Source organism: Agelaius tricolor, unplaced genomic scaffold (assembly GCF_023055355.1).
Source record: "Agelaius tricolor isolate 1412-34295 unplaced genomic scaffold, bAgeTri1.0.p SCAF_128, whole genome shotgun sequence".
Classification (NCBI taxonomy): Eukaryota; Metazoa; Chordata; class Aves; order Passeriformes; family Icteridae; genus Agelaius; species Agelaius tricolor.
This window is the reverse complement of record NW_027269388.1, coordinates 25,634-46,948: the sequence shown is the minus strand read 5'-3', so window position 1 is coordinate 46,948 and position 21,315 is coordinate 25,634. Positions and strand designations below refer to the sequence as shown.

The 21,315-nt window shown below is 59.1% G+C and overlaps 3 protein-coding genes across 5 annotated transcripts in view; 2 read left to right on the top strand and 1 right to left on the bottom strand.

Moving 5' to 3' along the window:
- The first annotated feature begins 370 nt into the window (after positions 1-370).
- LOC139586648 (octapeptide-repeat protein T2-like) lies at positions 371-9,979 on the top strand. Of its 3 annotated transcripts, XM_071420194.1 has the most exons (11): positions 373-630; positions 1,250-1,363; positions 2,124-2,191; positions 2,454-2,599; positions 3,391-3,507; positions 3,789-3,871; positions 5,379-5,511; positions 7,200-7,369; positions 8,261-8,322; positions 8,416-8,512; positions 9,408-9,979. In XM_071420194.1, the coding sequence occupies exons 1-11, from the start codon at positions 502-504 to the stop codon at positions 9,462-9,464; spliced, it is 1,176 nt and encodes a 391-aa protein (XP_071276295.1). In that variant the 5' UTR covers positions 373-501; the 3' UTR covers positions 9,465-9,979. The 3 variants fall into 3 exon arrangements, with proteins under 3 accessions (XP_071276297.1, XP_071276296.1, XP_071276295.1); XM_071420196.1 differs by lacking the exon at positions 3,391-3,507 and having other exon boundaries at positions 371-630; XM_071420195.1 differs by lacking the exon at positions 7,200-7,369 and having other exon boundaries at positions 371-630.
- Positions 9,980-10,122: 143 nt separating this feature from the next.
- On the top strand, positions 10,123-13,254 carry LOC139586649 (myeloid-associated differentiation marker homolog). Its single transcript, XM_071420197.1, has 2 exons — positions 10,123-10,445; positions 11,625-13,254. The coding sequence occupies exon 2, from the start codon at positions 11,633-11,635 to the stop codon at positions 12,500-12,502; it is 870 nt and encodes a 289-aa protein (XP_071276298.1). The 5' UTR covers positions 10,123-10,445; positions 11,625-11,632; the 3' UTR covers positions 12,503-13,254.
- A 757-nt stretch (positions 13,255-14,011) lies between these two features.
- The window catches only part of MYBPC2 (myosin binding protein C2), a 31,231-nt gene continuing 23,927 nt past the window's right edge, over positions 14,012-21,315 (bottom strand). The window contains exons 19-23 of the mRNA XM_071420189.1: positions 20,690-20,849; positions 17,619-17,755; positions 15,984-16,170; positions 15,306-15,331; positions 14,012-14,849 (exon numbers count right to left, since the gene is read on the bottom strand). Of these exons, the coding sequence (XP_071276290.1) occupies positions 15,321-15,331; positions 15,984-16,170; positions 17,619-17,755; positions 20,690-20,849 (495 nt within the window). The 3' untranslated portion in view covers positions 14,012-14,849; positions 15,306-15,320. The remainder of the gene's footprint in view (positions 14,850-15,305; positions 15,332-15,983; positions 16,171-17,618; positions 17,756-20,689; positions 20,850-21,315) is intronic.

Below are 21,315 nucleotides of genomic sequence, written 5' to 3'. Positions count from 1 at the left end.
GGATGGAATTTGGGGGGCTGGGATGGATTTTGAGGTACTGGGGGGCTGGAACGGAATTGGGGGGGACTGGGGGCGTCTGGGATAGAATTTGGGGGCTGGGATGGAATTTGGGGGGGACTTGAAGGGCTGAAATGGAATTTGGGGGGCTGGGCTGGAATTTGGGGGGCTGGGAGGGGCTGGGATGGGATTTCGGGGAACTCGGAGGGGCTGGGCTGGAATTTGGGGGCTGGGATTGGATTTGAGGGGCCGAAATGGAATTCGGGGGGACTTGAGGTGTTGGGATGGGATTTGGGGGGGCTGGATGGGTTTTGGGGGGGGGGGGGTCTGGGGGCGATTTAGGGGTAAATTTTGGGGATGATGACGTCATTTGGGGGGGGAGGGGAGGGGGGTTGCCCCCTCGTCAACAAAGCGGTGCCAGCCCCGACAGACGGACGGACAGAGGGACGGACGGACGGAGGGACGGACGGAGGGACAGACGGACAGCGGGGCTCCTCTGCAGCCATGGGGGGGGTCCCGCACCCCTGGCTGGGGCTGGGGGGGGGTCCCGGAGCCCTCGATGGGGGCCTCAGTGTCCCCCGTCCCCCCCCAGAGATGGACAGGGTGGAGCTGCTGGAGGGGGAACTGCAGAGGGTGAGGGAGACCCCCGGGACTGGGGAGGGGGCTCAGAGACCCCCGGGACTGGGGAGGGGGCTCAGGGCTATGGGTGAGACCCTCGGGATTGGGGAGGGGGCTCGGAGACCCCCGGGATTGGGGAGGGGGAACTGCAGAGGGTGAGGGAGACCCCCGGGACTGGGGAGGGGGCTCAGAGACCCCCGGGACTGGGGAGGGGGCTCGGAGACCCCCTGGATTGGGGAGGGGGCTCAGGGCTATGGGTGGGGGTCTCTGGGACATGGTTGGGGGTCTGGGGTCTCTGTGCGGGGGTCCCTTTGGGGGTTCCCTGACCCATTTTGGGGGGGGTCCCACAGGCAGGGGCAGTTCTGGGGGGGTCTCTGGGGGTCTCTGACCCATTTGGGGGGTCCCACAGGCGGGGGCAGTTTTGGGAGGGTCTCTGGGGGTCTCTGACCCATTTTGGGGGGGTCCCACAGGCGGGGGCAGTTCTGGGGGGGTCTCTGGGGGTCCCTGACTGATTTGGGGGGGGTCCCACAGGCGGGGGCAGTTCTGGGGGGGTCTCTGACCCATTTTGGGGGGAGTCCCACAGGCGGGGGCAGTTCTGGGGGGGTCTCTGACCCATTTTGGGGGGGTCCCACAGGCGGGGGCAGTTCTGGGGGGGTCTCTGGGGGTCCTGCCCCGCCTGCGCCGGGAGCTGGAGCGGCTGCGGGGGGAGCGGCGGCGGCTGCGGCGCCTCCTGAGGCGGCGGCTCCAGGTGAGACCCCTCCCCAAAATCGTCCTGGTCCCCCCAAAAAACCCCCACAAAATCCCCCTGAGCCCCCAAAATTTCCTTGGTGTCCCCCAGTTCAGGCCAGGGGGTGGAGTCCAGGGTGATGGAGGGCTCTGATTGGCTGGGGGATGGATCCTAGGGTGATGGAGGGCTCTGATTGGCTGGGGAATGGATCCTGGGGTGATGGAGGGCTCTGATTGGCTGGGGAATGGGTCCTGGGCTGACAAAGCATTCTGATTGGCTGGGGAATGGATCCTGGGGGATAGAGGGCTCTGATTGGCTGGGGAATGGATCCTGGGGGATAGAGGGCTCTGATTGGCTGAGGAATGGGTCCTGGGGTGATGGAGGGATCTGATTGGCTGGGGAATGGATCCTTGGGTCAGAGGGCTCTGATTGGCTGAGGAAGGATCCCAGAGGGCTCTGATTGGCTGGAGAATGGATCCCGGGGTCAGAGAGCTCTGATTGGCTGAGGAAGGATCCCAGAGGGTTGTGATTGGCTGGGGGATGGATCCTGGGGTCAGAGAGCTCTGATTGGCTGGGGAATGGATCCCAGAGGGCTCTGATTGGCTGGGGAATGGATCCCAGAGGGCTCTGATTGGCTGGGGAATGGGTCCTGGCTCAACAGAGAGCTCTGATTGGCTGGGGGATGGATCCTGGGGTCAGAGAGCTCTGATGGGCTGAGGAAGGATCCCAGAGGGCTCTGATTGGCTGAGGAAGGATCCCAGAGGGCTCTGATTGGCTGCAGGAGCTGGAGGAGACCCAGCAGCAGATCGAGGCTGAGCTGGAGCGAGCGGCGACTGCCAAGAGTGACAGGTGGGGACCCCAAAACCCACCTGGAACCCCAAAATCTGACACCCCAAAACCCCCCTGGAACCCCTCAAAAAACCCTGAAATCTCCAAAACCCACCTGGAACCCCCAAAAACCCCCCGGAACCCCTAAATCTGACACCCCAAAACCCTCCTGGAACCCCTCAAAGAACCCTGGGACCCCTAAACCTGAACCCCCAAAACCCCCCTGGAACCCCCCCAAATTCCCCCCAAAATCTTGGCTCCCCCTGACCCCGGTGTCCCCCAGGGTCCCGCAGGTGTCCCGGGGGTCCCAGGGGGGGTCCCGGGGGTCCCGGGGGGCTCAGGACGAGGCCGAGCGGGAGCGGGGCCGGGAGCGGCAGCGGCGCCTGCGGAGATTCCTGGGAATCAAAGGGAGAGAGCGACACAAAATGGGTACGGGGGGAACTGGGAGCACTGGGGGAACTGGGATTGGGGACTGGGAGCACTGGGATTGGGGACTGGGATTGGGAACTGGGGGGACTGGGATTGGGGACTGGGAGCACTGGGATTGGGGACTGGGATTGGGAACTGGGGGGACTGGGATTGGGAACTGGGGGGACTGGGATTGGGAACTGGGGGGACTAGGATTGGGAACTGGGAGGGACTGGGATTGGGAACTGGGAGGGACTGGGATTGGGGACTGGGAGGGACTGGGATTGGGGACTAGGAACACTGGGACTGGGAACACTGGGATTGGGAACTGGGGGAACTGGGATTGGGAACCAGGATTCGGAACTGGGGGAACTGGGAGGGACTGGGATTGGGAACTGGGGGTGCCTGTGGAGCTTCCTGGGAACCAAGGGGAGAGAGCGGCCCAAAATAGGAACTGGGAGGGACTGGGAGCACTGGGAGGGACTGGGGGGAACTGGGGGCACCAAGGGGAGAGTGCAGCTCCGAACGGGGACTGGGGGAACTGGGAGCACTGGGATTGGGAACTGGGGGAACTGGGAGGGACTGGGAGGGACTGGGGGGGCTTTGGGGAGTGATTTGAGTCACCTGGGGGGCACCTGGGGGCTCCCCAGAGCTCCCTGGGTACCTTGAGGGAGGTTTGGGGGTCCCTGGGTGCCCCTGGATCTCTTGGGGAGGACTTTGGGGGTCCCTGGGTTGGGGTTTGGGGCTCCCTGGGTGCCCCCCCCAGACCTTTGGGGAGGATTTTAGGGGTCCCTGGATGTCCCCACCCCCAGCTCGGCCCCAGCTGAAGCCCCGAGCCCCCCCTGAACCCCCCGAGGGGATGGGGGAGGGGCTGGAGCCCCCCAAAAATGAGGAGGAGGAGGAGGAGGAGGAAGAGGCCTGGATGGACGGTGAGGGGGGACAGGGGGGATTTGGGGGGCTCTGAGGGGTCCCATGGTGGATTTTGGGGTTCTGGGGGGGTTCCCCCGTTGATTTTGGGGTTCCCCCGTTGATTTTTGGGGTTCCTGGGTTGATTTTTGGGGTTCAGGGGGGTTCCCATGTTGGATTTTGGTGTTCCCCTGTTGATTATTGGGGTTCAGGGGGGATTTTCGGGTTGCCATGCTGATTTTTGGGGTTCAGGGTGAGTTCCCATGTTGATTTTGGGGTTCCCCCGTTGATTTTTGGGGTTCAGGGGAGGCCCAGAGCTTCTCTCAGTTCCTGCTGCTGACGGAGCAGCACCGGGAGCTGCAGGAGCTGCAGCAGCACGTGGAGCAGGTGGGACCCCAAAACCCCCTCCAGAGACCCCAAAAAAACCCCAAAACCGCCCCAAAACCCCTCCAGACACCCCAAAAAACCCCCAAAACCCCTCCAGACACCCCAAAACCACCCCAAAATCGCCCCAAAACCCCTCCAGGCACCCCAAAAAAACCCCAAAACCCCTCCAGACACCCCAAAAACCCCCCAAAACCGCCCCAAAACCCCTCCAGACACCCCAAAAAACCCCCAAAACCCCTCCAGACACCCCAAAACTGCCCCAAAACCCCTCCAGACACCCCAAAACCACCCCCAAAACCCCCAAAACCCCTCCAGACACCCCAAAACCACCCCAAAACCCCACCAGACACCCCAAAACTGCCCCAAACCCCCTCCAGACACCCCAAAACCATCCCAAAACCACCCCAAAATCCCTCCAGACACCCCAAAACCACCCCCAAAACCCCTCCAGACACCCCCAAACCCCCCAAAACCCATCCCAACACCCCAAAAACCCCTAAAGACTCCCCCAAACCCCTCACAACTCCCCAAATCCCACCCAAAATCCCCCCAAAGCCCCTCCCAGCACCCCAAAACACCCCAAAATCCCCAAAACCCCCTCCCAACACCCCAAAATCCCTTCCCAGCCCTCCAAATCCCCCAAAAGCCCTCTCAGCACCCTAAAATTCCCCCAAAAGCCCCCAAATCCCCTCCCAACACCCCAAAAACCCCCAAATCCTCCCAAAATCCCTTCCCAGCCCCCCCAAAATGCCCCAAATCCTCCCAAAATCCCCCTCCAGACACCCCAAAATCCTCCCAAAACCCCCCAAATCCCTCGCAGCCCCCCAAAATCCCCTCCAAACCCCCTCTCAACACCCCAAACCCCCCAAAATCCCCCCAAAACTCCTTCCCGACACCCCCAAATCCCCCCAAACCCCCTCCCAACACCCCAAAAGCCCCCCAAAATCCCCTCAACACCCCAAAACACCCCCAAACCCCTCCTATCACCCCAAACCACTCCCAAAATCCCCCCCAAATCCCCTCCAGACACCCCAAAAAACCCAAATCCCCCCAAACCCCCTCCCAGCACCCCAAAACCCACCCGAAATTCCCCCCAAAATCCCCTCCCAACACCCCAAAATCCCCTCCCAACACCCCAAACCACTCCCAAAATCGCCCCAAATCCCCTCCAGACACCCCCAAAAAAACCCCAAATCCCCCCAAACCCCCTCCCAGCACCCCAAAACCCACCCGAAATTCCCCCCAAAACCCCTCCAGACACCCCAAAATCCCCTCCCAACACCCCAAACCACTCCCAAAATCCCCCCCAAATCCCCTCCAGACACCCCAAAAACCCCAAATCCCCCCCGAACCCCCTCCAGACACCCCAAAACCCACCCAAAATCCCCTCCCAACACCCCAAAACCCCCCCGAAATCCCCTCAACACCCCAAAACACCCCTGAACCCCCCCAAATCCCCTCCAGACACCCCAAAAAACCCCGAATCCCCCCCGAACCCCCTCCCCAGCTGCGGGCAGCGGTGGCAGCAGCCGAGACCCCCGAGGAGCCGGGGGGGCCCCGGGGGGACCCCGAAATTGAGCTCAGGGAGCTGCGGGAGCAGGAGCGGAGAGGGAGGGAGGAGCTGGAGCACCTGAGGGCAGGTAACGGGGGGGGGGCAGTTTGGGGGGGCAATTTGGGGGCTGGGGGGGGGCAGTTTGGGGTTTGGGGGTCAATTTGGGGTCTGGGATGGGGGAATTTGGGGGCTGGGGGGGCAATTAGGGGGTCCTGAGGGGGCAATTTGGGGTCTGAGGGGGCAATTTGGGGTCTGGGGGAGGAATTTGGGGTCTGGGGGGGGAAATTTGGGGTCCTGAGGGGCAATTTGGGGGGGTTATGGGGAGTTTATTTGGGGTCGGGGGGAGTCATTCAGGTCCTGGAGGGGCAATTTGGGGTCTGGGATGGGGCAATTTGGGGGTCCTGAGGAGGCAATTTCATGTCTGAGGGGCAATTTGGGGGCTGGGGGGACAGTTTGGGGTCTGGGGGAGGAATTTGGGGTCTTGGGGGGGGGCAATTTGGGGGGGGGTTATAGGGACTTTATTTGGGGTCTGGGGAGAAATTCGGGATCTGGGGGGCACAATTTGGGGTCTGAGGGGGGAAATTTGGGGGGGTTATGGGGAGTTTATTTGGGGTCGGGGGGAGTCATTCAGGTCCTGGAGGGGCAATTTGGGGTCTGGGGGGGCAGTTTGGGGGTCCTGAGGGGGCAATTTCACGTCGGAGGGGGCAATTTGGGGTCTGGGGGGGCAGTTTCAGGTCTGGGGGGCAATTTGGGGTCTGGGATGGGGGAATTTGGGGGCTGGGGGGCAATTAGGGGGTCCTGAGGGGGCAATTTGGAGTCTGGGGGAGGAATTTGGGGTCTTGGGGGGGGGCAATTTGGGGGGGGTTATGGGGACTTTATTTGGGGTCTGGGGGAGAAATTTGGGATCCTGAGGGGCCATTTGGGGTCTGGGGGGGGAAGTTTTGGGTCTGGGGGGGAAATTTGGGGTCTGGGGTCGAAATTTGGGGTCGTGAGGGGGAAAATTTGGGATCCTGGAGGGGCAGTTTGGGGTCTGAAGGGGCAGTTTGGGATCCTGAGGGTGGAATTTGGGGTCTGGATGGGCAATTTGGGGTCTGGATGGGCAATTTGGGGTCCTGAGGTGGTTTTGGGGTCCTGGAGGGGCAGTTTGGGGTCCTGAGGGGTTTTTGGGGGGGGTTATGGGGTTTTTTTTGGGGTCCTGAGGGGTTTTTTGGGGGATATGGGGGTTTTGGGGAGTCCTGATGGGTTTTTGGGAGGATTATGGGGGTTTTGGGGTAGTTTTTGGGGGGATTATGGGGGTTTTGGGGTAGTTTTTGGGGGGGTTATTGGGGGTTTTGGGGTGGTTTTTGGGGTGATTATGGGGGTTTTAGGGTGGTTTTTGGGGTGATTATGGGCGTTTTAGGGTGGTTTTTGGGAGGATTATGGGGGTTTTGGGGTGGTTTTTTGGGGGGGTTATTGGGGGTTTTGGGGTGGTTTTTGGGGTGATTATGGGGGTTTTGGGGTGGTTTTTGGGGTGATTATGGGCGTTTTGGGGTGGGTTTTGGGGGGTTATTGGGGTTTTGGGGTGGTTTTTGGGGTGATTATGGGCGTTTTAGGGTGGTTTTTGGGGTGATTATGGGGGTTTTGGGGTGGTTTTTTTGGGGGGGTTATTGGGGGTTTTGGGGTGGTTTTTGGGGTGATTATGGGGGTTTTGGGGTGTTTTTTTGGGGGGGTTATTGGGGCTCTGTAAGGACCCCCAGGTTTTGGGGTCCCCTCTGATTTTGGGGTCCCCCTCCCCAGGGCTGGCAGAGCTGCTGGCCCAGCTGGAGGAGGGACAGGGGGACCCCGGGGAACCCCCCCAGGATTGGGGGGAGCCCCCCCAGGATTGGGACCCCCTGTGGGAGCAGCTGCGGCGCCTGGAAATTGGGGTGACCCGGGTGCTGCTGCGGGGGGGGGCACCCCAAAACCCGGTGAGGGCAACTGGGAGCAACTGGGAGCGACTGGGAGGGACTGGGAGGGACTGGGAGCAACTGGGAGCAACTGGGAGGGACTGGGAGGGACTGGGGGGGACTGGGAGGGATTGGGAAGGATGAGATTGGGGGGGTTTGGGGGGATTTTTGGGGGGGTTTTGGGGGGGCAGCTTTGGGTTTGGCAGGGGGAGGATTTAGGGGTTCATGGGGGAAAATTTGGAGTTTATTGGGGGAAATTTGGGGGTTAATTCGGGAAAATTTGGGGTTTATTGAGGGAGAATTTGGGGTTTATTGGGGGAAATTTGGGGGAAATTTGGGGGTTAATTCGGGAAAATTTGGAGTTTATTGAGGGAGAATCTGGGGGTTTATTGAGGGAGAATTTGGAGGTTTATTGGGGGAAATTTGGGGGTTAATTCGGAAAAATTTGGTGTTTATTGAGGGAGAATCTGGGGGTTTATTGAGGGAGAATTTGGAGGTTTATTGGGGGAAATTTGGGGGTTAATTCGGGAAAATTTGGTGTTTATTGAGGGAGAATTTGGGGGTTCATTCGGGAGAATTTGGGTTTGGCAGGGCGAGAATTTGGGGTTTCTTGGGGAAAATCTGGGATTTATTGCAGGAGAATTTGGGGGTTCATTGGGAAAATTTGGGGGTTAATTGGGGGAGAATTTGGGGATTTATTGGGAGAAAATTTGGGGGTTCATGAGGGAAAATTTGGGGCTCAGGGAAGGTCTCTGGGGTAGGAACTGGGGGTCCCGAGGGGGGGGAAATGGGGGCTTGGGGGAGGATTTGGGGGAGATTTTGGAGGCCTGGGGGGTTTGGGGTCCCCCCCTCAGGGTTTGGGGTTCCCCTCGGGGTTTGGGGTCCCCCCTCAGTTTTGGGGTCCCCCCCCAGGTCCTGGCAGGGAACGAGGCCGTTTGGAGCCGCCCCCCCCCTCCGCGCCCCCCCAGCCCCAGGTGAGCCCCCCTGGCAGTGGTGGGGGGTGGGGGGGGGTTCCCCTCACAGCACCCAAGGGTGCCCCCCGCTCATCCCCTCCCCCACCCCCACAGGGAGGACCCCGCGGTGGGGGAGGAAGAGGAGGAGGAGGAGGAGGAGGGGGAGAGACCCCTGAGCCCCGGAGAGCTGCGGGAGAGGGTCCTGAGAGAGGTGGGGGGGCACGGGGGGGTCCTGAGATACGGGTGGGGGTCCCAAACCCACGGATGAAGCTCCTGGGTCCATGGGTGGGGGTCCCAGATCCATGGGTGGGGGTCCCAGGGTCCATGGGTGGGGGTCCCAGACTCATGGGTGGGGGGCCCAGGGTCCATGGGTGGGGGTCCCAGGACTCATGGGGCTGGTTCCAGATCTATGGCTGGGGGTCCCAGTGTCATGGGTGGGGGTCCCAGTGTCATGGGTGGGGGTCCCAGGTCTATGGGTGGGGTCCTAGGGCCATGGTTGCGGGTCCCAAACCCACAGATGGGGCTCCTGGGTCCATGGGTGGGGCCCCAGATCCATGGGTGGGGGTCCCAGACTCATGGGTGGCAGTCCCAGATCCATGGGTGGGGCCCCAGATCCATGGGTGGGGTCCCAGATTCATGGGTGGGGTCCCCAGAACCATGGGTGGGGGTCCCAGATCCATGGGTGGGGGTCCCAGATCTATGGGTGGGGGTTCCAGATCTATGGGTGGCAGTCCCAGATCCATGGGTGGGGGTCCCAGATCTATGGGTGGGGGTCCCAGATCTATGGGTGGCAGTCCCAGATCCATGGGTGGGGGTTCCAGGTCTATGGGTGGGGTCCCAGATCTGTGGGTGGGGGTCCCCAGAACCATGGGTGGGGTCCCAGATCTGTGGATGGGGGTTCCAGATTCATGGGTGGGGTCCCCAGAACCATGGGTGGGGTCCCAGATCTATGGGTGGGGGTTCCAGATTTATGGGTGGGAGTCCCAGATCTGTGGGTGGGGGTCCCAGGTCTATCGGTGGGGGTCCCAGATTTATGGGTGGGGGTTCCGCTGCCATTGGGGGGGTCCCGGACACGCGGGTCCCCCCTAAGCCCCCTCCTCCCGCAGGTGCTGAGCCGCGAGGGACCCCTCCCCACCCCCCGGGCGAATTTGGGGGGTCCCTGAGCTCCCCCCTCCCCCACCGGACGTCGGGGTCCTCCCCCCACCCCGTTGCCATGGCAACCGAGTAAATATTTGGGGCTGTCGCGGTCGCGTTGCCCTCGGCAACGGCCAAACTTCCCAAAACAGCGCAAAACGGCCCAAAAGGAGCCCGGGAGGGAGGGGGAAGTAGGGGGAGGGGTGGGGGCACCGCCCTGTGTCCCCCGTGTCACCCACCCGAGGGCGGGGGTCGCACGTGGGTGCCCCTCCCCCACTTTGGGGACACCCCAGGGACCCCCCAGAGCCCCCCCCTGTTCGTGGTGATACCCTGACGTCATTGGCCGGGACCCCCTGACGTCACACCCCTCTGGCCACGCCCCGGTGGGCACCGCCCGGAGTGACACGGCTGGGACCGGCCCGGCGGAGGGACCCGAACCCGCCCGAGGGGACCCGAACCGGGAGGAGCCGAACCGCTCCGGGAACACCCGAACCGTCCCGAAACAACGGAACCGGGAGCGTCCCGCGCAAATTGACCCGAACCGCTCCGGAAACACCCGAACCGTCCCGAAACAACGGAACCGGGAGGGTCCCGCGCGAATTGAGCCGAACCCACCCGAGGGGACCCGAACCCGCCTGAGGGACCCGAACTTGGAGGAGCCGAACCGCTCCGGAAACACCCGAACTTGCACTCGAAGGGGGACCCGAACCTGCCCGGGGGGGCCGAACGAGGTCCCGAAGCTGTCCGAAGGGACCCGAACTTATACGAGGGGATCCGAATCCGCCTGAGGGAAGCCGAACCCGCCTGAAGGGAGCCGGACCCGCCTGAGGGAACCCCCGAACCGGGAGGGCCCGAACTGCTCCGGAGAGACCCGAAACACCCGAACCGGCAGCGTCCCGCGCTAAGGAACCCAAACCCACTCAGAGGGGACCCGAACCGGGACTGTCCCGTCCGGAAGGACCCGAACCGAACCCCCCAAAACTCCTCCGGAACAACCCGAACCCACTCGGGTGAGTGCCGGGACCCACCCTGAGGTCTTATGGGGAAGGGGGTGGGGGATCCTGAGGTGCCCCCTCCCCTGGACTCTGGGGGGTCTCTCCCGGACCTTTGGGGTCTCCTCTGCCCCTCAGGGGTCTCCCCTGTCCCTCAGGGGTCTCCCCCGGACATTTGGGACCCCCCCCCCCCCATCATCCACAGGATGCAGCCAGCGCCCGGGTGGGGCGGGGCGACCCCAGGATGAGGCGAGGGGGGGGAAAAGGAAGGAGATTCTCCAAGGCCTTATATGGGCACAGCCCTGACCGCCCCCACCCCTGCATGCCCGGGACCCCCCAGACCCCCGGGGTGAACCCCAGCATTCCTGGGATCCCCCCCATTGCAGGGAATTCCCCCCGAAGCCCCAACTTCCTTCACTCCTTCCAGCCCGCCCAAAGCTCCTCAGCTTCTTGATACCCCCCCCACCCTCTGCAGCCCCCTCCCCACAGGTCCCTGTACCCCCAGTATCCCCCAGTCCTTAATTCCACCCCAGTACCTCCCAGTCTCCCCAGTCCTGCTCACCCCAAATCCCAGTGATGTTCCCCAATAACTCCCCCAACACCCCCCTGAGCCCCTCATCTCTCCACATCCCCTGGGATTTCCCTATTCCCAGTCTCCCCAGTCCTTCACATCCCAAATCCCAGTGATGCTCCCCAATTCCCCCCAATACTCCCCTGAGCCCCTCTTCTCTCTACATCCCCTGGGATTTTCCCTCCCTGCTGTGTGCAGACCCCCCCCACCCCTCAACACCTTCAAGGTGTAAACCTGAGGGTAAAAATTTACCCCCGACCCCATTAAAAAAAAAAAAAAAAATTACAAAAAAATTTAAAAACTTACCCCCAACCCCATTTAAAAAAATACGAACAAACAAAAAAAATACAAAAAAAATTTAAAACTTACCCCCGACCCCATTAAAAAAATAAATTACAAAAAAAAAAAAAATTCAAAAATTTACCCACAACCCCATTAAAAAATTACAAAAAAAATTTAAAATTTACCCCCAACACCCTTAACCCCTAATATCCCTGGTACCCTCCCAGCCCCAATACACCCAATCCCCCCATATCCCCCAACACCCCCCGGGACCCCAACACCCCCCGGGACCCCAACACCCCCCGGGACCCCCTGACGCCCCAGTGCCCCCCATCTCTCCACAGCCCCCGGGATGCCCGCTCCGTGCCGCCCCCCGTCCCTCCTGCGCTGCGTCCAGGCCCTCAGCGCCCTCCTGGCCCTGGCTCTGGCCGCAGCCCCCGGCTACTGGAACCCGGGCGAGGGCGACGGCTGCTTGTCCGCCTGGGCCTTGTCCTTCGTCTTCACCACCCTCCTCCTCCTCAACGACGCCTTCCGCCGCCCTCCGCCCCGCCGCGACCTCCCGCTGGCCCTGGCTTGTGCCGCCGCCATGGCTTGCGCCACCGCCACCATCCTGTGGCCTCTGGGCCACCTCCGGGGACACGAGGGCAGCTACGGCCGCCCCCGCGCCCTCCGCGCCGCCGCCACGGCCGCCTCGGCCATCGCCACGTTGGCCTACGCCGCCGAGGTGGCCCGCGACCGGGCGCGACCCGGCGAGGCCGCCCCTTACCTGGCCACTCCCTCGGGGCTGCTTAAGGTGGCCGAAGCCTTCCTCGCCCTCCTCCTCCTCGGGCTGTCGGCCGAGCTGCACGCGGCGTCGGGGCCGGCGGCTCTGCGTTGGTGTCTGGGCATTTTCTGCGTGTCCTTCGTGCTGGGCGTGCTGCTGGTCGGGGGGTGCCTGCTGGGCTGGGGGTGGTGCGGGTGGATGAGGGACCCCGAGGGGCTGCGCTGGGGGTTGGGGATCTACGCGGGGCTGGGGGTGGTGGCCTACGGGGCGACCACGGTGCTGTGGTCGCTCTACAGCTTCTCGGATGACATGGGGGGCCAGTCCCGGAGACCCTACGGCTGCCCGGCCACGTGCCCCTGGGACAGGAAGGTGCTGGTGGCCGTGCTCAGCGGCCTCAATTTGGTGGCGTTCGGGGTGGATTTGGGGCAGACGGGGAGGTTGGTGCTGTTGAGGGCCTGAGGGGGCACTCCAGGGTGAATTGGGGGGAGGCAGAACCTTAAGGGGGGTCTGGGGTCTCCCACAGGTCGGGATCAGGGCCTTTGTGGGGGTCTGGGTTGATTCCTGGGGTGGGATCAGGCTCCCAGAAGGGTCTTGGATCCTCTGTGGGGCAGGATTGGGATCCTAAGAGGGGTCTGGGGTCTCCTTCTGGAATGTATTTGGATCCTAATGGGGGTCTGGGTGGCCCCCTGAGGGGGTATGGGACCCTAACTGGGGTCTGGTGTCCCCTCGTGGGGTGGGATCAGGATCCTAATGGGAACCCTGGACCCTCTATAGGGCAGGATTGAGCCCCTAATGGGGGGCTGGGGTCACCCCAGGGTGGGATCGGGATGCTATGGAGGGCTGGGGTCTCCCCTTGGGGTGAGATCAAGCCCCTACTGGGATTCCTGGATCCTTTTTGGGGCAGAATCTGGCCCTTTTCAGGGTCAGGGTCCCCTCTGGAGATGGAGATCCTGGTTCCTCTGTGGGGTGGGATTCAGCCCTTGATGGTGGTCTGGGGTCCCCACCAGGGTGGGATTGGGTGCCTGAATGGGTTCTGGATCCTCTGTGGGGCAGGATCTGGTGCTTGGGGGGGTGTGGGATCAAGTGCCTGAGGGATCCTTCCTGGAGGGATGGTGGGATCACAAGGGGGTCTTGGGGAGGGGGACACCGCTGAGGCCTTAAACTGGGGGGTGCAGATGTGTTGTCATTAAAGGGACATTTCTGCTTCTTAATGAGCTGCTGAGAGTCTGTGAGGGGGGCAAAAGGGGGGGAAATGGGGGGGAAAAATGATGGGCAACATGAGGGGGAAAGGGTAAGAAATGTGAGGGGGAAAAGGAGAGGGATGGGGAAAAGAGGAGAAAATGGAAAAAATGTGAGGGGAAAGTGGGAAGTCTGAGGGAGAAAAGGGTGGGAAAAGAGAGGGGAAAAGGCAGAAAGTGTGAGAGGAAAAAGGGCAGAAAATGTGAAGGGTAAAGGGTGGGAAACGTGAGGGGAGAAAAGAGTGGGAAACGTGAGGGGAGAAAAAGAGCGGGAAACGTGAGGGGAGAAAAGAGCGGGAAACGAGGGGAGAAAAAGAGCGGGAAACGTGAGGGGAGAAAAAGCAGGAAAAGTGAGGGGAGAAAAGGCAGCAAATGGAAGGCAAAAAGGACAGTAAAGCTGAGTGAAAAGGACAGGAAATGAGAGGAAGAAAAGGTATGAAACAAGGGGAGAAAAGGGGGGAAATGTGAGGGGAAAAAGGGCAGGAAATATGAGGGGAAAAAGGGCAGGAAACGTGAGGGCAGAAAAGGGGAGAAACGTGAGGGGAGAAAACACTGGGAAATATGAGGGGAAAAAGAGCAGGAAACATGAAGAGAAAAAAATGGCAGGAAATGTGAGGGGAAAAAGTGTGGGAAATGTGAGGGGAGAAAGGGTGGGAAATGTGAGGAGAAAAAATGGCAGGAAACATGAGGGGAAAAAGGGCAGGAAATGTGAGGGGGAAAAGAGTGGGGAGTGTGAGGGGAATAAAGGGAAATGTGAGGGGAAAAAAGGGGGGAAACGTGAGGGGAGAAAAAGGGCCCAAAATGTGAGGGGAGAGAAGTGTGGGAAATGTTGAGGAGGGAGGAAAAAAAAGGCAGGAAATGCGAGGAGAGAAATGGGTGGGAAATGTGAGGGGAGAAAGAGTGGGAAATATGAGGGGGAAAAAAGGGGGGGGAAAGAGCAGGAAACGTGAGGGGGAAAGGGTGAGATATGTGAGGGGAGAAAAGGGCCCAAAATATGAGGGGAATAAAGAGCAGGAAATGTGAGGGGGAAAAGAGTGGGAAAGGTGATAGGGGAGGAAAAAAAAGGCAGGAAATGTGAGGGGGAAAAGGGGGAAGAAATATGAGGGGAAAAGGGCGGGAAAAATGAGAGGAGAAAAGGGCGGGAAACGTGAGGGGAGAAAAGGGCGGGAAACGTGAGGGGAGAAAGAGCAGGAACTGTAAGGGGAAAAGGGTGGGAAATGTGAGGGAAGAAAAAGAAATATGAGGAAGAAAAGAGTGGGAAACGTGAGGGGACAAAAGGGCGGGAAATGTGAGGGGAATAAAGGGCGGGAAACGTGAGGGGAGAAAAGGCAAGAACCTCGAGTGGAAAAAGAGCCAGGAAACACCAAGGGAAAAGAGAATAAACCATGAAGTGGAAAAGGTAGGAAATGTGCTCCCCAATTCCTCAGGTGCCCCCTCCCCAAAATGAAGCACAGACTCTGGGGGATTGCTCAGATTCTTTATTTTTATCGGGTTCATGGGGCCTTCGTCACCCACGCACTCTTCTTCCTCAGCACCACGGGCTCGTGGCTCTGCAGGATGGTGCTGGCCTGGTGGTGGCAAAAATGGGGGTCAGCACCCCAAAATGAGGTGGAACCCCTTAAATGTCACCTCAAAATCCATCCCACCAATTAAACACCGCCCCCTAATTAAAGACCTCCTAATTAAACCTCCCAAATTAAAGATCCCCCAAATACAGCCTCAAAGATCACCAGTTAACTCCCTCAATTAAAGACCCCCCTAATTAACATCCCTAATTAAATATCTCCATTTAATCTCCCCCAATTAAAGCCCTCCAATTAAACCCCTCCATTAAAACACCCCAACAAAACCCAAGTAAAAACCTTCTATTTAACCCCCCAATAAATCCTCCCAACCAACCCCCCCCAATTACATTCCATTAAACTTCCCAATCAAACCCCTTAATTAAATAGGGGAGGTTTTAATTATTAATTAATTAATTAAAATTAATACCCCCCCAAATTAAGCCCCCCCCAACCCCTCACCATTTTTTGTCACCATCACTGGGGCACTGTGGAGGGAGAGACAAAAGTTGAGGGGGCTTCAATTCCCCCCCAAACCCACAATGCCCCCACCCCAATATCAGGAACCCCTCCCAAGGTACCCCAAAAAATTTTGGGGACCCCCTCAAATCTTGAGGAGCTCCCCCAGATTTTGGGGGTAATCACAACCCTCCCCAGGTATTCATGATCTCCCCCGAAATTTTGGGAACCCCTCCCGATTTTGGGGACCCTCCCAGATTTTGGGGACCCCCTCACCCCAAAATCCGTCAGGACCTCCCCCAGATTTTGGGACCCCCCCCCCCCAATTTTGGGGAGCTCCCTCACCCCAAAATCAGTCCCAGGTACCTCAACCCTCACCCAGGTATTCACGACCTCCCCCAAAATTTTGGGAACCCACCCCGATTTTGGGAACCCCCCACGATTTTTGGGGACCCCCCCAGATTTTGGGGACCCCCACCCCAAAATCACCCAGGACCTCCCCCAGATTTTGGGGTGCCCCTTCCCCCCTGGCTGTTTTTTCACCCAGCACCTCCCCGAAGGTGTTCACAATCCTCGCCCAGCTATTCACCACCTCCCCCCAACATTTTAGAAACTGCTCCCATATTTTGGGGACCCCCGCGATTTTGGGGACCCCCTCCCATATTTTGGGGCCCCCCTCACCCCGAATTTCGAGCCGACACTCGGTCAGGGCCTCGCCCAGCTCGTTGACAGCCCTGCAGGTGTAGGTGCCGCCGTCGAAGGGCCCCGGCTTGCGGATCAGCAGCGTCAGCACCCCCTGGCTGTGCCTGGCCAGGAATCTGGGGTCGTCCCCGATGGCCATCTGGTTCTTCAGCCACACCACCTTGGGCTGGGGGGACACACCTGGTCAGGGGAGCCCCAAAATGCACCCCAAAAATACCCCAAGGTAGCCCAAAAATCACTCAGATCTGGGGATGTATCCATAGTCCCACTGGGACACCCCAAAATCCTTCCTCAGGTGAACCCCACATCTGGTTCTTCAGCCACACCACCTTGGGCTGGGAGGGACACACCTGGTGAGGTGAACCCCAAAATGCACCCCAAGGCACCCCAAAACCACTCAGATCTGGGGATGTATCCATAGTCCCATTGGGACACCCCAAAATCCTTCCTCAGGTGAAGCCTACACCTGGTTCTTCAGCCACACCACCTTGGGCTGGGGGGACACACCCGGTGAGGGGAGCCCCAAAATGCACCCCAAAAATACCCCAAGGTAGCCCAAAAATGCACCCCAAAAATACCCCAAGGCACCCCAAAAACCACTCAGATTTGGGGGTGCATCCATAGTCCCATTGGGACACCCCAAAATCCTTCCTCAGGTGAACCCCACACCACCTTGGGCTGGGAGGGACACACCCGGTCAGGGGAGCCCCAAAATGCACCCCAAAAATACCCCAAGGTAGCCCAAAAAACATCCCAGGGCACCCCAAAAACACCCAGAGCTGGGGATGAGCACACAGCCCCATTGGGGCACCCCAAATCTCCACCCATGATCCCCAAATCTCCACCCAAACCCCCCTAATTTTGGGGTGAACATGCACAGGGGGATCCCCAAACCCACCCAGGACCCCAAATCTCCACCCAGGACCCCAAATCTCCACCCAAACCCCCCTAAATTGGGGGTGAACAGGGTCAGGGGTACCCCAAAACCCACCCAGGACCCCCAAGTCTCCACCCAAACCCCCCCAATTTTGGGGTGAACAGGGTCAGGGGTACCCCAAAACCCCCTCAGGACCCCCATCTTCATCCCCACCCACCCAATTGTGAGCAGAGGGATGAGTTGGGGACCCCAAATCTCCACCCAGGACCCCCAAATCTCCACCCAAACCCCCCTAATTTTGGGGTGAACAGGGTCAGGGGTACCCCAAAACCCCCTCAGGACCCCCATCTTCATCCCCACCCACCCAATTGTGAGCAGAGGGATGAGTTGGGGACCCCAAATCTCCACCCAGGACCCCAAAATCTCCACCCAAACCCCCCCAATTTTGGGGTGAACAGGGTCAGGGGTACCCCAAAACCCACCCAGGACCCCAAATCTCCACCCAAACCCCCCTAAATTGGGGGTGAAGATGCACAGGGGTACCCCAAAACCCCCTCAGGACCCCCATAATTATCCCCATACCATAAGGTTGAGAGTAAAGGGATGAACTGGAGACCCCAAAACCCACCCAGGACCCCCAAATCTCCACCCAGGACCCCAAATCTCCACCCAAACCCCCCTAAATTGGGGGTGTACAAGCACAGGGGCACCCCAAATCCCCCCGAGGCCCCCCAAACCTTGGGGTGCCCCCTGACGGCGCAGTTGAGGGCGGTGGAGTATCCGGCCACGGCGCTGCGATCCACCAGAGGCGTCAGGAACTGGGGGGCCGAGCGGAAATCGTGCTCCTGGTACTGGGGGGGCTTCAGCCGCAGCTCTGGGGGGGTCCCAGAAGGATTTAGGGGGACCCCAGAATTTTTTTTGGTGATGATTGGTTGGGGTTTGATCCCCATGCATAAATAAGGGGGGGTGTAATGAAGGGGAGGTCACAATGTGTGGGTGAGCCCTAAAAATGCTTTGAAATATTAATATTGCTTGTTAAACACCCTAAATTAATAATTCTCAATTAATTAAAAATCACAATTAAGAGCTCAGTTAAGCCCAAATTTGGGGTTTGGGGTTTGGGTGGTTTTGGGGGTCACAGGGATCATCCTGAACCTACAAAAACTGAACCAAATCCCTTCAAATCTACCCCAAAACCACCTCAAACCACCCCAATTCCACCTTAAACTGCCCCAAAACCCCACAAAATTTGAGGTTTGTGTTTTGGGGATGCTTTGAGTGGTTTTGGGGGTCACGGGGATCATCCTGAACCCACAAAAACTGAACTAAATCCCTTCAAATCTACCCCAAAACCACCTCAAACCACCCCAAATCCACCTTAAACTGCCCCAAAACCCCACAAAATTTGAGGTTTGTGTTTTGGGGATGCTTTGAGTGGTTTTGGGGGTCACGGGGATCATCCTGAACCCACAAAAACTGAACTAAATCCCTTCAAATCTACCCCAAAACCACCTCAAACCACCCTAAAACCAGCTCAAACATCCCCAAAAACATCTCAAACATCCCCAAAACCACCTCAAACATCCCCAAAACCGCCTCAAACCACCCCAAAACCGCCTCAAACCACCCCAAAACCACCTCAAACATCCCCAAAAACATCTCAAACATCCCCAAAAACATCTCAAACCGCCCCAAAACCACCTCAAACATCCCCAAAACCACCTCAAATCCCCTAAAACCACCTCAATCCCCCCCAAACCCCCCGAATTTTGGGGGTACCCGCTTTGGGGATGCTTTGATTGATTTTGGGGATCACGGGGCTCTTCCTAAACCCACAGAACAGCCCCCAAATCTGCCCCAAACCACCCAAAACCACCTCAAACCCCCTCAAAACTACCTCAAACCTCCCCGAATCCACCTCAAACTCCCCCAAAACCACCTCAAACCCCCCCAAATCCACCTCAAAACCCCCAAACCCCCCCAAAACCACCTCAAATTCCCCCAAATACACCTCAAACCCCCCCAAAACCACCTCAAAACCCCCCAAGACCCCCCAAAGCCCCCGAATTTTGGGGTACCGGCTTTGGGGATGACGGCAGTGTTGGAGGAGAGCCCGGGTTTCTCGCTCAGCCCGCACAGGTACCCCCCAAAATCCACCTCAAACTCCCCCAAATCCCCCCCAAATCCCCCTCAAGATCCCCCAAAACCGCCTCAAACTCCCCCAAATCCACCTCAAACTCCCCCAAAACCACCTCAAACCTCCCCAAAGCCCTCCAAAATTTGGGGGTACCCACTTTGGGGATGCTTTGAGTGGTTTTGGGGATCACGAGGCTCTTCCTAAACCCACAGAGGTGCCCCCAAATCTGTCCCAAACCACCAAAAACCACCTCAAACCCCCCCCAAACCACCTCAAATTCCCCCAAATCCACCTCAAACCCCCCCAAAACCACCTCAAACCCCCCCAAATCCACCTCAAAACCCCCAAGACCCCCCAAATCCACCTCAAACTCCCCCAAATCCACCTCAAACTCCCCCGAATTCCCACAAATCCACCTCAAACCCCCCCAAACCCCCCCCAAAGCCCCCGAATTTTGGGGTACCGGCTTTGGGGATGACGGCAGTGTTGGAGGAGAGCCCGGGTTTCTCGCTCAGCCCGCACAGGTACCCCCCAAATCCACCTCAAACTCCCCCGAATTCCCACAAATCCACCTCAAACTCCCCCAAACCCACCTCAAACTCCCCCAAAACCACCTCAAACCTCCCCAAAACCCTCCAAAATTTGGGGTACCCACTTTGGGGATGCTTTGAGTGGTTTTGGGGATCACGAGGCTCTTCCTAAACCCACAGAGGTGCCCCCAAATCTGCCCCAAACCACCAAAAACCACCTCAAACCCCCCCAAAACCACCTCAAATTCCCCCAAAACCACCTCAAATCCCCCCAAAACCACCTCAAACTCCCCCAAAACCACCTCAAACTCCCCCAAATCCACCTCAAACCCCCCCAATCCACCTCAAACCCTCCCCAAGACCCCCCAAATCCACCTCAAACTCCCTCAAGCCCCACCAAATCCACCTCAAATCCCCCCCAAAACCCCTCAAATCCACCTTGAACTGCCCCAAAACAACCTCGAACTCCCCCCAATTCCCCCAAATCCACCTCAAGTCCCCCCAAACCAAATCAAATCCCCCTCAAACCCCCCAAACCCCCCCCAAACGCTCCGAATTTTGGGGTACCGGCTTTGGGGATGACGGCAGTGTTGGAGGACAGCCCGGGTTTCTCGCTCAGCCCGCACAGGTACCCCCCAAATCCACCTCAAACCCCCCCAAATCCCCCCAAACCCCCCAAAACCACCTCAAACCCCCCCCAAATCCACCTCAAACCCCCCCCAAATCCACCTCAAACTCCTCCAAAACCACCTCAACCCCCCCCAAAACCCCCCAAACCCCCCCCAAACGCTCCGAATTTTGGGGTACCGGCTTTGGGGATGACGGCAGTGTTGGAGGAGAGCCCGGGTTTCTCACTCAGCCCGCACAGGTAACCCCCAAATCCACCTCAAACTCCCCCAAATCCACCTCAAACTGCCTCAAAACTGCCTCAAACTGCCCCAAATCCACCTCAAACCACCCCAAAACCACCTCAAATTCCCCCAAATCCACCTCAAACCCCCCCAAAACCACCTCAAACTCCCCCGAATTCCCCCAAAACCACCTCAAATCCACCTCAAATCCCCCCAAATCCACCTCAAACCCCCCAAATCCACCTCAAACCCCTCCAAACCCCCCCCAAGCCCCCCAAATTTTGGGGTACCGGCTTTGGGGATGACGGCAGTGTTGGAGGAGAGCCCGGGTTTCTCGCTCAGCCCGCACAGGTTCTCGCTGAACACCTTGAACAGGTACTCGTTGCCCATCACCAGCTCCGAGACCGTGCAGCGCAGGGGCCGATTGTGCTCGTACACCGTGAACCACTCCTGGGGGTCAGGAGGGGGTTTTGGGGGGTTTGAGGTGGTTTTGGGGGGATTTGGGGGAGATTTGGGGGAGCTGAGGGGGTTTTGGGGGGGTTTGAGATGGTTTTGGGGGGATTTGGGGGGGATTTGGGGGAGATTTGGGGGAGCTGAGGGGTTTTTGGGGGGTTTGAGGTGGTTTTGGGGGGATTTGGGGGAGCTGAGGGGGTTTTGGAGGGGGTTGAGATGGTTTTGGGGGGGCTGAGGGGCATTTGGGGGGTTTGAGGTGGTTTTGGGGGGATTTGAGGTGTTTTTGGGAGAGGTTTGGGGGAGCTGAGGTGGTTTTGGGGGGGTTGAGATGGTTTGGGGAGGTTTGAGGTGGTTTTGGGGGGCCATGAGGTGTTTTGGGGGCTTTGAAGTGGTTTTAGGGAGTTTTGGGGGGGATTTGGGAGGGGTTTGGGGGAGATTTTTGGGAGCTGAGGTGGTTTTGGGG

Coding starts and splice junctions, on each gene's coding strand:
- LOC139586648 (XM_071420194.1), top strand. CDS start 502: ATGGGGGGGGTCCCGCACCCCTGGCTGGGGCTGGGGGGGGGTCCCGGA. Junction 3,872..5,378: donor TGCAGCAGCACGTGGAGCAG/GTGGGACCCCAA, acceptor CCCCCTCCCCAG/CTGCGGGCAGCGGTGGCAGC. Junction 8,513..9,407: donor GGGAGAGGGTCCTGAGAGAG/GTGGGGGGGCAC, acceptor CTCCTCCCGCAG/GTGCTGAGCCGCGAGGGACC.
- LOC139586649 (XM_071420197.1), top strand. CDS start 11,633: ATGCCCGCTCCGTGCCGCCCCCCGTCCCTCCTGCGCTGCGTCCAGGCC.